The following is a 17,648-nucleotide window of genomic DNA, read 5'->3' as shown; positions in this document are numbered from 1 at the left end:
ACCTCAACGGGAATACCAGCTAAGTCAGAGGACAAAGTGACATGCTCTTATTAGGTGCAAGAGTGATGATTAAACATAGTATTCACTAGAGATAGATGCGAACCCTCCCCCTTTTATTCTTATATGTATATTTATGTAAATAAATATTCTTCATTTTAAACTTTTGTATCTATCTTTCATTGCTTTGTCTCGTTGCGTGTCTGCTCCCGATTCATATGCTGATAGGTTGGTGTGTGATAGCTTTAAAAATAATCATCCCCTAGACATAAAACGCGCCAAACACACGTCACATTTCCCCACCTGTCACAATTTCTATATGTTTTTTTGAATGCCCATAACTTTAAATACAACTGAGAAAACTGGAAGAATTATTCTCTCCCTTTAATTTTCTCTGATTTGAAAAAAAAACAAAAACGTACCTGATAAAAATAGAATACACTCTCCGTGGAGTTTGGCCCCTCTGTGGTGACGTAGTCTCCATAGCTCACTTCAATGTTGTCCACTACGTCCACTCTGTCCATCTTTCTTCTTGGACACTAGTGTCGTGGGCGTATCTCACGATGTTATGTCCATTCTTTGGTTTGAGGGAAAACACTCAAGTTTAAAAAAAGATTTTAAAAATCTGTTTTCATCTTATTCCATTGTCACAAACAAAAGTTTCCGTTCTCATGACCAAGGATTTTTCTGCAACAAGACATAAAATTAAAGAGAGTAGCCTCCTCTTATCTTCTGCTGCCATTCACTATATCAAAAAAAATTGTTCGTGTATATTTGAATTGCATGTCACTGACTCCGGATTGTTAGAAGGGGTCAGAAGAGGTAGTAAGGAAAAGAGTGTGTGGGGGGAGGGGTCTGCTTTTATTCCAGAAATAAAGCCGTTTAATTTAGAATGATGAAATTCAGCTGAGAACATGATAGAGAAGTGGCTATTTGTTTGGGTCCTACTTCAGGGTTAGATTATTACCAATCTAATGCCTGGTATCTCTTCACAGCCGTAGCGGCATGGATACTAATTGTGGCTGGCATTACATTCAATGTAAAGTGATAAACTAAGCGAGAGAAAGACCATATATACAGATAGATAGATAGATAGATAGATAGATAGATAGATAGATAGATAGATAGATAGATAGATAGATAGATAGATAGATAGATAGATAGACAGATAGATAGATAGATAGATAGACAGATAGATAGATAGATAAATAGATAGATAGATAGATAGATAGATAGATAGATAGATAGATAGATAGATAGATAGATACATACATACATACATACATACATACATACATACATACATACATACAAACATACATACATACATTGTTGATTGAGCGATTGATTGATAGATTGATTGGTTGATTAAATGATTGAGTGATTAAATGAATGAATGATTGATTGGTTATTTGGTTGATTGATTGATTGATTAAATGATTTATTAAATGATTGATAGATTAATAAATAGAAAAATTGATCAGTTGATTAATTAATTAATTGATAGATTGATTAATTGAAATGTCAACCTGTTGTATATAACAATTAAAACTAAATTGGCATATACTATTACGTGACACATAGATTGAAATAAATATTTGCGAGTTTAAAAAAAGGCTTTTAATAGTTATTGTAGTACTGTTAACATAAGTATTTCTTTCTCTTTTTATGTCACCTTTCATCGTCGTTCTAGTTAGCGATAACGATCAATATTGAGGCTGAAATAGAGTTCCGAGAAACTCGTTCAATTGGCCTCATTGTTGTCTGTGTAGTAACGAAAGACTTTGTAGATCTAAAAGTTTGGCAATTAACTACCGTGAGCTACGTGGGTCATTGCAGACTACTTTGAATGTTAGATTAATTGTTTGAATGTTGTTAATGTTGAGTGTTGTTAATGTTGAGTGTTGTACATTGCTAATGGCAGGGAGGCACAACTTACGCAACATCGGGATCAAGAACGGCTTCAAAAAGACTCTGCGCAAATCATCTCAGAGATAAGATATATCTGTACACTATTTTAAAAGAACGTTGTTGTTTTTAGAAAATTATCTGATCTGGAAAACGATGAGCAGAGCTTCTCAGATAAAGGACTGGTTATCTGGACACCCCTTTAAAAGTCAAACTTTAAAGACAATTATCTGATCTGGAAAACGATTCGCAGATTTTCTCAGATAAAGGACTGGTTATCTGGATACCCCTTTAAAAGTCAAACTTTAAAGACAATCATCTGATCTGGAAAACGATTCGCAGATCTTCTCAGATAAAGGACTGGTTATCTGGATACCCCTTTAAAAGTCAAACTTTAAAGACAATTATCTGATCTGGAAAACGATGCTCCTTACTTCTCACATAAAGGACCTGTTATCTGTACACCACTTTAAAAACCAAAAATTAAAAGCAATGTTCTAATCTGGTTATCGAAATTTCTTATTTTGATAATGAGAACGAAAAAGAAGAATGAATTAAGCTCACGACAAATAACCAGACATGAAGCCCAGCAGGTGACCAAATATGACGTCCACCGGGTGATTGAAGGTGATAGTTAAAATAAACAGAATGAGGCTAAATCTGGATAACCTCGTACATATCATTATCTTCTTTACTTATGAAACATGATAATAAGATATAAAGAGAAACATAATACAGGAATGCTATCTATATGTCCAATGTTCGTTGTAACGCTATTAACTTGCTCTAAACTATCTAAATACTTTATCCTTCTAAAGAAACATTTTTTTTTGACACGCGAGATTAATTTCTGCGTGATTTCATTTTAAAACGACGATTCTTTCTATCCACGATCTATATTTATAATCTAGATCAAAGGTGCCCAGCCTACGACCATTGGTCCATATCCAGCATGTGAGGTCGTGACGCAGATCCGGTTTCTCTACACGTCTGCCCACAGTACTTGATAAAATTTTTATGTTGATTAATATGTATGTACTTATTTGTATATACTGTTCTGGACATTTATGTTAGGCATGTATGTGGCCGCCCCCAAAGCTAAAAAATGTGTAGATCACAGCTAATGGTGCATGACTTGGGTAAAAGTAAGCCAAGTTCCCATTTCAGACCTTGCGATCTATAGGGCATATGATGTTAAGGTCATCTGTTTCTTTGGCAGGGTTAACAAGCAGGGTGTCATGTGGCCAGCGCAACGACCAACCGCCTTTACTTTCCCCAACTAAATTCAGGTTCCCATTAGAGTAGGGTGGACTCAGGGGCGCCATCAAAATCCCGAAATTAAAAATCCCAGTCTTCATCGAGATTCAAACCCAGGACCCCATGTTCGGAAGCTAAGCGCTTAATTTCTCGGCCACCGCGCTTGGGTAGCCATGTTTTTTTCGAGGAAGGAGGCGGCTTTGGGGTTAAATCCTCTTTTTTTTTTACTTATACACTCACACTCTCCCAGAGTAGTCCGTTGCGGAGCCCCGGCGATGGGACAAGTCCAATAAAGCAATAGAACTTTGGAGGCAGCTTCGAAAACCGGACCATAGGGATGCTTCTTGGGAACTTCAGGGGGGTTAACAGACAGTCCTAGCCAAGTGTTGGTCGTTATCCCAAAAGCACGTACTTTGGGCGATTTAGAAAAAAAACAAAAAAACTACGATACACAATGTTGTCACTTTAGAGAAGTCAAAGAACGACAGATTCTTAAAGTATGTCGAATCTTGCACTGGGGGGGGGGGAGGGAGTTTTTTTTAGAGAAAGAGAGACTATGTTAATTGCGGGGACAGCCTATTCTTTGTACATGGACAATAAGATGACCTCGCTACCCTTTACGTGCTATAATGGACTAACTCTCAGCACGGTCGAGGGATGTATGACCTAATGACCCAACTGCTTCTCTACTTTCGAAACTCCACTCTATCATAGTTTTTATTATCTGAGCGTCAAAAGGTATCACGGGAACCTTCATCGAGACACCCCACTCCACCCACATAGCATGAAATATGGTCTAGAGTCTAGACAGAGAAAATTAAAAAAAAAAAACGTTTTATATAAAGGATTGTTCTTTAATTAGATTTAAAGACAGAAATGTGTACTTCTAATTTCCTAGATCTAGAACTCTTCATCAAACAATATGCTTTGAATACACTGTCTTTGTTTCTTATCTGCTGATCTTTTGCTTCCTTACAAATTAAATCCTCGAAAAGAAAAAAAAAATCTAATTAATTTTTTTTTGGTCACAGATACAATTCCTGGAGATCTTTCGCCTGGTCAGGACTATAAAATCTCGTCTGATTTGGTAACTGATATCCATGGCTGGCCCAGAGAGACACTGAAAGACCGATGCGACCTTATTCTTATCTTTAAAAAAGCTCGCTTCTAAAGTAACAAATAATCTTATACCTTTTTTTATTGAAAGATAGCTATAAATTTCTAAAAGAAACTCCACAGGCGTACATCGCGTGCTGTGACGTCATTACTCGTGACAACTTTTCTGTTTGATAAATAAAAAAATTGTATTGCAGGGATTCCCAGACGTTTGAGGTTCATAATTTGAGATTTTCTTTGTTTAAATGTGTACAATTTTCTCAAGCATAATTTTTCGAAGCGTATTTGTGGTAGCCCTAAGCAACTCAATTACGTTAGACAGTGTTGTTTACCACTGTAATTATTCAATGTTGTTGTTGTTTTTTAATCGATGGGCATTCTGTCAGTCTAATCTGAAAAGTTATTGCCTTTAAAAAAAAATTATTTCAAATTGAAACCAGAAATGTTGTATTGGAGATGTTTATGAGAGCTTTTCCGGTGTACAAAATAAAAATAATTTTGATAATCCTGAATCCCGAATCCAATCAGACAGACAGAATGAGTTAATATAATGAACGAGGTCAACGACTATTAGAATTTGCGAAATACAACAATCTCTTACTGGCTAACACACTAGGATGCCACAAAAACAAATCGCGTATAACCACACGGCACAGTCCGAACGGAGAGCACCACAACCAGATCGACTATATCATGGTGCAACAGCGTTTTAAGACAAGCATCCATACGGCCAAAACAAGACGTTTTCCTGGAGCTGACATTGGAAGCGACCATGACCTTGTTATGATGACCCTTAAAGTACACCTAAAAAAGGTAACAAAACAAGGACCTACCAGGATAAAATTTGACCTGGACAAGCTGAAAGGCCCCCAAATAGCTGCCATATTCGAGACACAAGTAGGAGGATGCTTTGCAGCCCTCTCTTGGACTCCAATGACCAGGATATCGATACGCAAGTCAATAGACTAAACACAGCAGTCACAGCACTTGAACTCCAATGACCAGGATATCGATACGCAAGTCAATATGCTAAACACAGCAGTCACAGCACTTGAACTCCAATGACCAGGATATCGATACGCAAGTCAATATGCTAAACACAGCAGTCACAGCACTTGAACTCCAATGACCAGGATATCGATACGCAAGTCAATATGCTAAACACAGCAGTCACAGACACAGCCCTGGAAATATTAGGGAAGCTCCGCCCGCCCAAAAAACCCTGGGTAACAGAGGATGTACTCCAACTCTGTGACAAACGACGGGAGCTTAAAGGGAAAAAGAGTTGAATATAAGCTTTGAAGAAATAGCTTACCAACACTTTCTTGATTACAATACTGTTGCGACACGGTTACTGTGTGAGGTCAACCGTGACACACGGTCAAGTGTTGGGTATCGGAGAGTTAGGGGACTTGGGGGAAGTGACGAGTGTGTAAACAAGAAGAGAGGAAGTCAGCGAGTGAAGTTGGGTATCTGTATATAACGTTGCCGTGTATATATGTTATGTTGAAATGCTTCACAATTAAAAGGCATTTTAAACGTAAAAGGACTTGTTTCTTCACAAATACCTCTATTCAAGTCACTCCTTCGTGGAGGACGGACGCTGATCTCGAATACTACTCTAACGAATTTCCTATGAATGTAACAGTTGATGTAGTTAATGACTAGCTCTTTGGCCACATGGGGAAAACTCTAGTTTGATCGTTATAATTTTCCAAAGTAAAAAAGTAAATTAATGTAAATTTGGCTTGATTAAACTTAGAAACAAACAAAAAAACATGGGCTAGTCAGGCATAGTGTTCCGAAAGTTATAGGCGTAAATTTAAAGTTGCTTTAATTTGATTGAAAGAATATCTAAGCTTTACTAATTTATTTTTGACGTAGATCTAATATAAGATTACATCTAGATTCTATACTAGATATTAAAGAGTTCTAAATCATAAGTCTAGGTTTAGTATTAGATCTAGATGCCCATATAATGATAATATCAAGAAATAATTACGTAAAAAAATAGATATATTCCTGCTGAATTGGTCACTACTCATCATTTGAAGGTGTCAAAATCTCTGGTTCGATACCAGGTGTAAACCAAATATTACTATTATTTATTTCATTATATTTTATGTTGTATAATGGAGATATTGTCTTTTTAAAAAATGTAGTTTCAAATGTTTTTCTTGTTCTGCACACTGGCTACACTATAAAGCTAGCTATTTATAGTCTTTCCGACACATATGTCAATATCTACTACAAAAGAACAAATAAAGAGCATCACTGCTGAGAACGGCTTTTAATTTGACTGGGAAAGGAAGCCCACTCCTTCTGATGTCCTTCACATTCTAGAAGATTGCTAGGTACAAGTTACGAAGTGAAGAAAACCAGTCCTGGTGTTTTATTTGCGCATCGTACTGTAAATGTGGAACGGTGCGAATGCGTGTTGAAAGGAGAGGGAGGAACCAAAATGGAGTAATATAAACAAGATGAGTTTGAGTTAAAGTTTTGAGTTTAGGCACATCGGTACCATAAACTTTACTTTTTTTTCATGAAGTTGGAGAAGGCAAGGTGTATTTCAGAATAAACAAGATAGTGTTTTCATTGTTAATAAAGATTAAAGTATTTATAAACAATGATTTTATCGTTTCGATGTTGGTGTATCGCTAAAGAGTCTCATCACATAACAAGACGTAACACCTGGTAATAAACCCTGACTATGGCAAACAAACAAGGGGAGGTTATCTATTGTGTTTAGTGACGGAAGCTGGAGATCTCTTTTAACCCGCATTAAGAATTGATCATGATCATTTTGATTTGTGAACACCCCCCCCCCTTCTCTCTCTTTCGCTATTTCTTTCACAAATTTTCTATTTCTCAATTTCTATCTTTTCATATTTCTATGTACTTCTCTCTCTCTCTCTCTCTCTCTCTCTCTCTCTCTCTCTCACTCATTCTCATTTCTGTAAATCTTTTTCTTTCATTGTCCCCTTCTCTCTGTCTCATTCTTCTTCAAGCGTATTCTCTCTTTCTCTCTCTCTCTCTCTGTCATTATCTCTTTTTCTCATTTTGTTCTCTCCCTCTCTTTCTCTCACTGGTGTTCCTTTCTAGCTCTTTAATTCTTTCTTTCTTTCTATTTCTCTCAAAATTTCTCTTTATTCCTCTCTCTTGTTTTAATTGCTCTCTTTTTCTCTCTTTATATCGCTTTCTCTTTCACACCATCGTCATCATCATCATCATCTCTCTCTCTCTCTCTCTCTCTCTCTCACTCATTCTCATTTCTGTAAATCTTTTTCTTTCATTGTCCCCTTCTCTCTGTCTCATTCTTCTTCAAGCGTATTCTCTCTTTCTCTCTCTCTCTCTCTCTTTCTCTGTCATTATCTCTTTTTCTCATTTTGTTCTCTCCCTCTCTTTCTCTCACTGGTGTTCCTTTCTAGCTCTTTAATTCTTTCTTTCTTTCTATTTCTCTCAAAATTTCTCTTTATTCCTCTCTCTTGTTTTAATTGCTCTCTTTTTCTCTCTTTATATCGCTTTCTCTTTCACACCATCGTCATCATCATCATCATCATCATCTCTCTCACTCTCTCTCTCATGAAAAGACAAGCCCAAACGTGGATAAGAAATGAAAGAACAAAGACACTTATAGATCAAAGAAATGTCAAGAAAGTCTTACATCCTGAAACCGAGGGAACAGACGACACGAGGTCAGCCTGACATTTAAAGCAGATTGATGATTTCGAAAGCAGATCTGGCAGAAGGAGGCTCAAGCCATGCACAAAGCTGCAATAAAACGAAGACATAGATGAAAAAAGTGATGAAGAGGGCGGTGGGTTTGTCTCGCCCCGAGAAATAGATGAAAACATAGTCAAAGCTTGATCAAGTTGTTTGTTAACACCAGACTTGATATTTTATCACTGTCTAATCTCGTAGACAACAGTTCGATCTACTAATGCAGTGTTTCTCAACCTTTTGACAAATGTATACCCCTTTTATAACTTTGGTAACGCTAAGTACCCCTCGCACCCCTCCCCCCCCCCCACCCCAACGTACTTTCATAGGAAAAAAATAATCGTTTGTGGCTGAGATGACAGTTCATAGAATTTGGTTCACTGGTTGTTCATTTTGGCGTGAGATGCAAATCCACGTCTCACAATCTGTTCCTTCGACTTAAAGTCCACAAATGCTGAAAATTCAGATTTACTTATGAAGTTGGAAAGGGGCTTGGTGGCTGGGTGGTTAAGCGCTTGGCTTCCGAAGCTGGGGTCCTGGATTCGAGTCTCGGTGAAGACTGGGATTTTGAATTTCGGGATTTTTAAGGCGTCCCTGAGTCCACCCAACTCTAATGGGTACCTGACTTTAGTTGTACTGGCCACAAGACACCCTGATCGTTAACCATTGGCCATAGAAACAGATGACCTAAACAACATCTGCCTTATAGATCGCAAGGTCTGAAAAGGGAACTTTACTTTTTTTCATGAAGTTGGAGAAGGCAAGGTGTATTTCAGAAATTCAGAAAAACATCCCAATGTACAATTTTCTTTCTAAGATGTAAATTAAATCTCCGGCTATTTGTACAAATAGAAAAAAAATGTATAAAAGAATGTTAATTAAACTTATTAATAATTTAATTTTAGCTGAACATAATAAATGGTTCAAAATTTGCATTGTTAATGGGGTGCTATGCGTAGTCCCTCCAACTCTTACCGTGCCCGTTTGGGTACGCGTACCCCACTTTTAGAAACACTGTACTCATGGTTCAAATCTGCGCCTTTGTACGTTGTTCGCTTTCAGTCCACCAATAGACATATACTTTTATAGATGTTAAGAGTTTTATCGGGAAAATTCTGAAGTTTTTACAATTTGTTCAGTTCTATCATCTATCTTTTTGTTGTTGCTGTTGTTTTTACGCGATTATGAAAAAGCGTTTATAAAACAAAAGTAGACCTTAAGTAGGCAAGGAGGCAAGAGTCTTTCTTATATTCCTGTCTTCTGAATGAATGTCAAGCAAGGGCTGCCTGGTCGTGCGGTTTGCGCGCTGTACTGTCGTTCGGATTTATCGACGGTCGAGGGTTCAAACCCTGCCCGCTCCCATCCCCCGTCGTCCTGCGAGGGGTTTGGAATAGGAAGTAAACTATCTTCAACTCTGAAGGAACATCCGAAACATGTAAAACATTTTACAAACAAAAATATCAAAAAGGGTGCTTGCATCAGCTAACAGTCCGATCCTGAAATTGCGTTCCATAGCATGAGCAGTGCAGATAATAAAGATTAAATGCTAAATAAAAATTATCCAATAATACGACACATTTGAACATGTTCTTTCTTTAGTTTTTTTTTCTTTCAAGGACCAGTGTGTACTCTCGGTGTCATGGGCCCGGGCGCACCGAGCCCCCTTTGCGCCATGTGAAATAATACATTGGAACACACGTGACCGAATAATCTCAGATAGTTCTAGACTGTATTTTCGAGCTGATTTTCTACTATAGACAAGATCTGTTCTTGAGAGGACTAGGTTATTTTGCCCAGTAGTTAGGCCTGCGTCGTAGTTATAGCAATACTCCTTTAAGAACTTCCTACAGCGAAGCCGGATGTGGGGGGGGGGTGAATTTCACTTCCCTCCTCCCCTTCCCAGTATAAGTCGCTGGGCTCCATTTCATGACGAGAACCTACGAGAATTCAAACAGCCCGAGAAAAACTAAAGCAAACTATAGTCCGCCCCCGGACCCCCGCTGGTAAAACTACAGCGCTTCCCCCTTAGACTCCTTATGACAAGGGAGGATTATCTACTGTCATTCCACTAACTTTATTGAGAATCTGTTCTATATAAGACCTATATACAAGAAATCAACAGACTGGTTTAATGACGTAAATTTAGAACATATGTATGTGTGTGTGTGTAAGGAAATAAATTATTCCAAAAACTTTTATCCACAACCCTTAACCCCCCCCCCTTTTTCCATAAAAAAATATTTAAAAAAATTACTTGATTGCTCCCATACCGAAATTAAATTTTAAACTAATAATTCTCCTTCCCATTCTAAATTGAACCGTGAGTCATGAATCAAAGAAAAAGAGAAATATATACAAATGACATACATGATTTGTAACTTTTGCTTCTAGTTTATAACCGCTGCAAATTAAAGTGTCCTTCAAAACGCAGTCGTATGTGCTTCATTCTATTTAAAATGGTAAACAGGCAGACATCACTTGCAATATGAAAAAGCTAGAGGACACATCACGTTTTATCTTTTAGATGATTGAAAATGGGAAGCTGAAGTGTGTAAACTCTTTACTCGAGGGGCACAAGCAATGCTTTAATCCTCCATATTCAGAAACCGGGAAGACTCATTGGAACCAAAGATATCACTCTCCAGAAATGTCTGGGAAAACTGCGTGGAGAGTGGAAACCACTGCACAGTTTAAAGTTATCTCATAACCACTAGCAGAGCCAGAATTTTGGAGTTGGGGGGGGGGGCGATTTTTCCAATTGTATGTATATATATATATATATATATATATATATATATATATATATATATATATATATATATATATATATATATATATATATATATATATATATTAGTTGTTTTTTTAAAGCAGTGTTTCTCACCCATAGGCGAAAAAAGAAAGCAAAAAAAAACACATCCATTTTTAGGCCTTTCTCTTGACAGCTATTGAGCTCTCAGGGAGCGCTGTAAGCTCTCTCAGTGGGGTCCGAGGCCTTTTCTCGCATTCTCCTAACATCTACAGCTCATTATTCATCCTATTCAAAAAGGACATTTTGAAAATGTTTTACTTGAAAAATATTCTAATTTGAATTTACAGGCCCTTACTACATTGCAAATACAACCGATTTGTTCCTTGAAAAGATAAGATACTCCACATATTTAGATTAAGACTTTGAGGAACTCCGCCGAATAAAAAATTACTAGAAAAATAATATCTAAAAAAAAGCTCATTTGTAAGTAATACATTGTGTTCAATTGGCATGTTTGTAACTTGGTTTTGTTACAGAACTATAATTCAAAGCTCTAAACAAAAAATTTCGGAAGTGGGAGAAGAAATTAAGTGGACCAATCAGATTCTACTCTAAATTTTTTACATTTTGTTGGATTCAAGCATATATTGTGAGTTATAGTCCCAAATTTATTTATACAATAGAAAAATATCAGTATGAGTAAAGATTGGAAATAGGTGAATAGGAAAATAATATTTGGGCTCAGAACTCATCTCAATTGTCACTCCTATAATACAAAAATTTCGTAGAATTCTAAATTTTCCAAAACAAAGTCTAACCCTAAAATACCCCCTAGCTGTCAAGAGAAAGGTCTCAACACGGCTGTTTTGTTTGTTTTTAGTTTTCGCCGAAAGTTTAGAAACACGGATTTATTTTTAATTCTAATATATATGCTGTACGCGAGTTTATGCTTAGGGTTAGGGTTTACTGGGCGTTAGGGTTTGGTAAAAAATCGCCTCCCCACTCCAAAGTTCTGGATCCGCAAGTGTCACTAAGCCATCTATAAACTACACTACTGCAGTATAATCATTGAAAAACTGACCGAAGTAGACAGATCGTAAAATCTAAAAATAAGGACAAATTGAAAAAAATCTTGCAAAGTTGTTTAGGTCCATTTTCACGTTACTCTTTCTCTCCCTTGGCAATTACATTAATGGACGAATGTCAGCTTTCTGATGTAAACATCTTATGCAACGTTTCTGTAACACTAGTGTTTGAATCTCTATTTCGTTTTGCATTGTTGTCATAATTTGTAGATACTATTGTAATACAAATTTCCTGCAGGCTTATAAAGGATTGTTATGGCTCTTCCGCAGTGTCGAATGTAATCAATGCAATGATCATGAGGTCACCTTCAACTAAATCAGGAACACCGGCGAAAGGCCAAACAATCAATATAAGTAGTCGACGCTAGTATCAAACAATCAATATAAGTAGTCGACGCTAGTATCAAACAATCAATATAAGTAGTCGACGCTAGTATCAAACAATCAATATAAGTAGTCGACGCTAGTATCAAACAATCAATATAAGTAGTCGACGCTAGTATCAAACAATCAATATAAGTAGTCGACGCTAGTATCAAACAATCAATATAAGTAGTCGACGCTAGTATCAAACAATCATAAATACTTTAATACTTAAGAAGGGATCCGTCCAATGTCTTTTAGTAAAACCGTATATCTATTACTTTGTTATTCCTACTGTTCTACACAAAGCGTCTTGTTTCTAGCGTCACTTAGAGTGTTCTTTGTTTTTTAAAGATCTGTAACGTCACTTGTCACTAAGTAAAACTTTCCCCTTATTCCCGAAACAAATAACTAAATCCCTAATCATGCCATAACAGGATATAGCATTATAAAAAAACAACTAACTAATAATCTGGCATTGCATGGTTCGGTAGCACATTTCATTGTAGTCCCCGGAATTGTATCAACTGGAGAATTTAATGATGAAATGGAAATTCTACAGAAGTATTATTATTATTATTAGTAGTAGTAGTAGTAGTAATAGTAGTAGTAGTATTTATCTCTAAATGTCTACGTCTGGCAATCCGCCGGGCCGGCTTTTCTTGTATTGTTTGCTCTGTGACATGTGTTGTTGTTGCACGTGACAAGCGAGACATGAACCACGCTGGCACTGATGTCAGTCAACAGCTGAAGGAAAATGGCAAAGGATTGCCCCCCCCCCAACCCCTCACTAGCAGGGTGAGGCAGAGAAGGATCATTGACAACAGAGGAAGGACAAATTAGAAGTACGGAAGCCCGACACTCCTCCAGTCTGGCTAGAATTGTGCTGTAACTTTATCTTATTCCAGGATTGGTCTTTTAAGTTTACCACAAACATTCATACAGCGCCCTAAAGTCTGACTAGAATTGTATTATAACCGTAACTGTTTCCAGGATTGTTCTTTTTATCCCCCTACAAACACTTCAATAGCGTCCTACAGTCTGGCTAGAATTGTACTGTAACTTTATCTGATTCCAGGATTGGTCTGTTCAGTCCTCCACGTAGGAGAGGGATACGAAACGAGATTTCTAAAAATAGAGAAGATCAGGCCTAAATAATCAGGTAGAATAAGAACTCGGAAATAATTAATACCTAGATCTAATACATTGTTTGTTATTGTTTTTTCTTGCCTATTTAAGACAAAAAAAAATTAAACTTATAAATTGTAGATCGTAAAGACTTCACGCATTTCGAAATTGTTTAATATTTTACTGACAGACTGAAAGCATAATGAGCATAACATTTCTAAACAAATAAAATATTTTTTAAAAACTTAAAGAAAAGGTTACAAAACACTTACAAAGCATATTTAAGGGAAAGAACTGTACATTTACAGCCATACTTTTCTATTCTGTACAATATATTTCCCTTTTTATATCAAACAAAATTTAAATAATGACCACAATTTAATTAACTAATTGGTTAATTTTCATTGATTCATGTTTTGCTAGGAGTAATGAATAATTGTGTCAAGTTTTAACTTGATCCAAAAATGAGAAGTGTAAGAAACAACGTGTCCATAATGTGTACCCAGACAGACAGACAGACAGAGTGAGTTAATATAACCTTTTTTATAGAAAAAAAATCCTTGAGTTGTTGATTTTTTTTTCATTTTTATTTATATGTATCCTTTTCTTTTTCCCTTCTCTTATCTTATACAATACAGAAGATGATTACGTCCTACGCGTCATGCATTTAGTCATGCATTGTAACCAATGACCAAAAATCTGCCAAGTCACTGGTTTTCCTGGCTAGCTCAGGCAGCCCATTTCCTGCTCTAATAGCACTAGGGAAGAAGGAGTATTTGTACAAATTTGTCCTAGCATATGGGACGAGAAATGGCTTTCAGAGTACTTTATTAAATTTTGTTTTTGTATTTGAAGATTATGGTTCAGTGTTTTATGTATGATTGCTACTTTACTTTTGAGTCTTCTGTCCTGAAGGCTTTCTAAATTTAGTGATTTTACAAAAGGTGTTACTCTAGTCAAACGTGAATATTCCTTTGTTATGAATCGCACTGCTCTATTTTGTGTCTGTTCCAGTTTCTTAATGTTTTCTTGAGTTCAGGGGGTCCCAAATAGAATTAATTTTACCTTATTTAATTAATTACAGAACTGTATTCAATGTGTTAATCTAGTCGTGCATGTTAATTAGAGACTAATATTCTACTACGCCGTTCAACCCATTCCATGCATACATGCCACTGTTAATAGTACTTGTAGCTTATTGTTATAGTCCTAGCATATAGAATAAGAAATGTGATTTGGTAGGATGAGTAACATTTAAATTGATGTTATTGGCAATGCTTGTTTTTAAAAAAGCTTATATCAACTCACTCTGTCTTGTCTGTCTATATGGTAAAAAAGTTTGTACACGTTATTTCTCCCACACCCAATCTAGGATTAAGCTGAAATTTTTCACAATTATTTCTTTTACCTGACAATAGAGGAATCAATATAATAAACAGATAAGTTAATTAGCTATTGGTAATTAATTATCGTTTTGTTTTGGTATCTCGAACAAGGGAAAGAAATAGTACTTGACTTGATTGGTGGCATAAGCTGAATTAGTCCCTCCTTTATAGGTCACCATTCTAAATTGAAAGAAACACTATATTTATACAATATTCTACAGTCATAAGTATCTCACTAGCTGAGTGGTTTACACGTCTATCCGAGGAGACTTGAACCACGAGTTTGAATTCATGCCTTTTCCCCTCTTTTTTAAAAATGCATTTTAATAACCAATGACGGTAAAATCCACCTAGATCTCTCTTTCTTTCTTCCCCCCTCCTCCTCGTGTTCCCAACTGGTCCAGATAAGTGATAGAATCATAGAATATTGAGAAAACTAAAACATAAAATAGCGCTCAACAAAAACAATTGGTAAAAATATTATTAATCGCACAAATTTATTGTTGTAGGTCTAGATCTATTACAAATGGAATTACATGACTGATTCAAAATAGTAAAAAAAAAAAAAGTAACGTTTCCCTTTCAGACTTTGCGATCTAGGGAGCAGATGATGTTAAGGTCATCTGTTTCTATGGCCAACGGTTAACAAGCAGGGTGTTATATGTAAATATATGGCCAGCATAACGACCGACCGCCTTTACTTTCCCCAACTAAAGTCAGGTACCCATTAGAGTTGGGTGGACTCAGGGGCGCCCTAAAATTCCCGAAAATAATTGATACAATTTATTTTCTTTTTAAAGTATTTTTTTTTTCTTGTTTAGCATTACAATGAATGACATATAAAAGAATCATAACGGATCTGCATACATGAATGTGTCTGGCTTTTTGTTAACATTCTCATTTTCAAATCACGTTTACCTGTCTTACGTTATTTCAGCGAGAAAATACACCAAGAGTAAAAAAGAAGAGAAAATGATCTAGAGAAATGAGTGACTATAAAATGGAAGCAAGTGAAAACCCCAAAAGAAAATAAAAAGCGATTTAGAAATAAACAGACAAAATAAAAACAAAACTACAAAGAGAGTTTGTGTTTCACAAAAACTCAGATGCGGCACCCGAAAGGTCCTCCCGATGTTCTTTTGTTTGGTAAGCAAAGCATGCGAAAAAGGCAGGTTTCAATATTTTCATTACCGTCGATTGACGACAGAGTACGCAAAACTATTAGCGGCTTTTCCCCTTTAAAATATAATGACGCTGTATTGAAAGATCACATTTAATAAAAAAAAAATAAAAAAAAATTATTCATTATTTTGTACTGCAACTGGAAGAACCTATAGTTTAAGTCTTAGGTGCTAAAAGGCCTCAGTTTTGGAAAACTTGAAAGATTTAAAGCACTTTTTCTTTTGCTATATTTCTGGGTCTACTTACGAGTCTATCTACATTACAGGCTACTGGCTAGTACATAGATGGTCTTAAGTCAATCAGTTCATCTTTTAAATTAAGTCTTTAAAACAATTGTATTGAAGTATCAAGTTTAACAAAACAATAAATATATGTACATACAAGCTTCAGAAACTCATCCAAGAAATAGTGTTAGACGTAAATTAGGCACAATAATAGTCCATTATTTTCTGGTATATACTGTGACCATCTCCGCCAGAAGAACATATCCTTTCCATAGATAAACCTCTAATCTCTGTTTAGAAAGCCGTTGTCAATGAAAAGAGAGATAAGTCATCTCGTTAGAATGTGTAAAGCCGAAACGAGTTATGGTTCGTTTATTATAATCTCACTTTTTATTTTTTATTTTTTTATTATGTCCAGCCATTGCGGACCGATCGATGTATTGACCTTATCCAATTAGCTTGCTGTAAAATCGAACCATTTCAAAAGACGCTGGTGGTGTTGATGGTGCAGCTCCTCTTCACTGAGGGGAAACATCAAGTCGGGGGGGGGGGGAGGACGCGGGGCGCATTCTCAACTTTGTGGGATCTGGCGCGTGAGTGGACAGCCGCACTCGCCACACTAACCCCCTCTGTACTCTACTTTCACCACACTATCCCCCCCCCTCTATACACTGCTTTCAAGCTGTGTCCCTGGACACAGAGACACACTCACAAACACACTTTTTTTTTCTTCTTCTGTCTCTCTCTTTCTCTTTCTCATTTCTTTTCTTTTTTTTTCTCTTTATCGTCTCGTTCCTTCTCATCCTTTATCAATTTCCTCTCTGTAAGTCGGCTGTTCTGCCGTGAGATGGACGCTGTAATGGAAGCACGAGCGAAGAAGGGAAGAAAAAAAAGTCTCTGAGCATTAGGGCGGGGCATGATAAGGTGGGGAGGGGGGAGAGAGAGAGGGTAAGTGTATATATGTCTTCAAACTGACCAGCCAAAGATTTCAGGACAATGATATTGTCAGCTGGGAGCCCGCTAGCTTTCTCCACTAGCTCTGTTCTGTCTCAATTTACCAACTAGTGTAGAGACACTACAACTTCGATAATTGACGCCAATATTTTTGTCTGGATGTTATTACTGGGTTTAGATTTTAAGGCTACCCATGAGTCCACCCAACTTTAATGGGTACCTGAATTGGCTGGGGGGGGGGGGGCGGTGGCAGAGCGGTAAAGCGTTTGGCTTCCAAACCAGGGGTCCTGATTTCGAACCCTGGTGAAGACTGGGGGTTTTTAATTTTGGGATCTTTGGGCGCCTCTGAGTCCTCCCAGCTCTAATGGGTACCTGACATTAGTTGGGGAAAAGTAAAGGCGGTTGGACGTTGTGCTGGCCACATGACAACCTCGTCAACCGTAGGCCAGAGAAACAGATGATCTTTACATCCTCTGCCCACCAAGCCACAAGGTCTGAAAGGGGAACTTTTTGTCCAGAGTTGAAAGTGACAAGATTTAAATCAACGAAGAATTCCAAATCAGTGTGGCGCTGGTAA

The 17,648-nt window shown here is 36.9% G+C and overlaps 1 protein-coding gene across 1 annotated transcript in view; it reads right to left on the bottom strand.

Annotated features, from left to right (window-relative positions):
* The window catches only part of LOC106068352 (cardioacceleratory peptide receptor-like), a 165,915-nt gene extending 149,300 nt beyond the window's left edge, over window positions 1–16,615 (bottom strand). Inside the window, exons 1-2 of the mRNA XM_056013997.1 lie at window positions 16,275–16,615; window positions 420–684 (exon numbers count right to left, since the gene is read on the bottom strand). Of these exons, the coding sequence (XP_055869972.1) occupies window positions 420–521 (102 nt within the window). The 5' untranslated portion in view covers window positions 522–684; window positions 16,275–16,615. The remainder of the gene's footprint in view (window positions 1–419; window positions 685–16,274) is intronic.
* Window positions 16,616–17,648: the final 1,033 nt, after the last annotated feature.

The sequence above is a fragment of the Biomphalaria glabrata genome, chromosome 16 (assembly GCF_947242115.1).
Source record: "Biomphalaria glabrata chromosome 16, xgBioGlab47.1, whole genome shotgun sequence".
NCBI lineage: Eukaryota > Metazoa > Mollusca > Gastropoda > Planorbidae > Biomphalaria > Biomphalaria glabrata.
The sequence above is the reverse complement of the archived record's forward strand: the minus strand, read 5'-3'. Positions and strand labels throughout refer to the sequence as shown.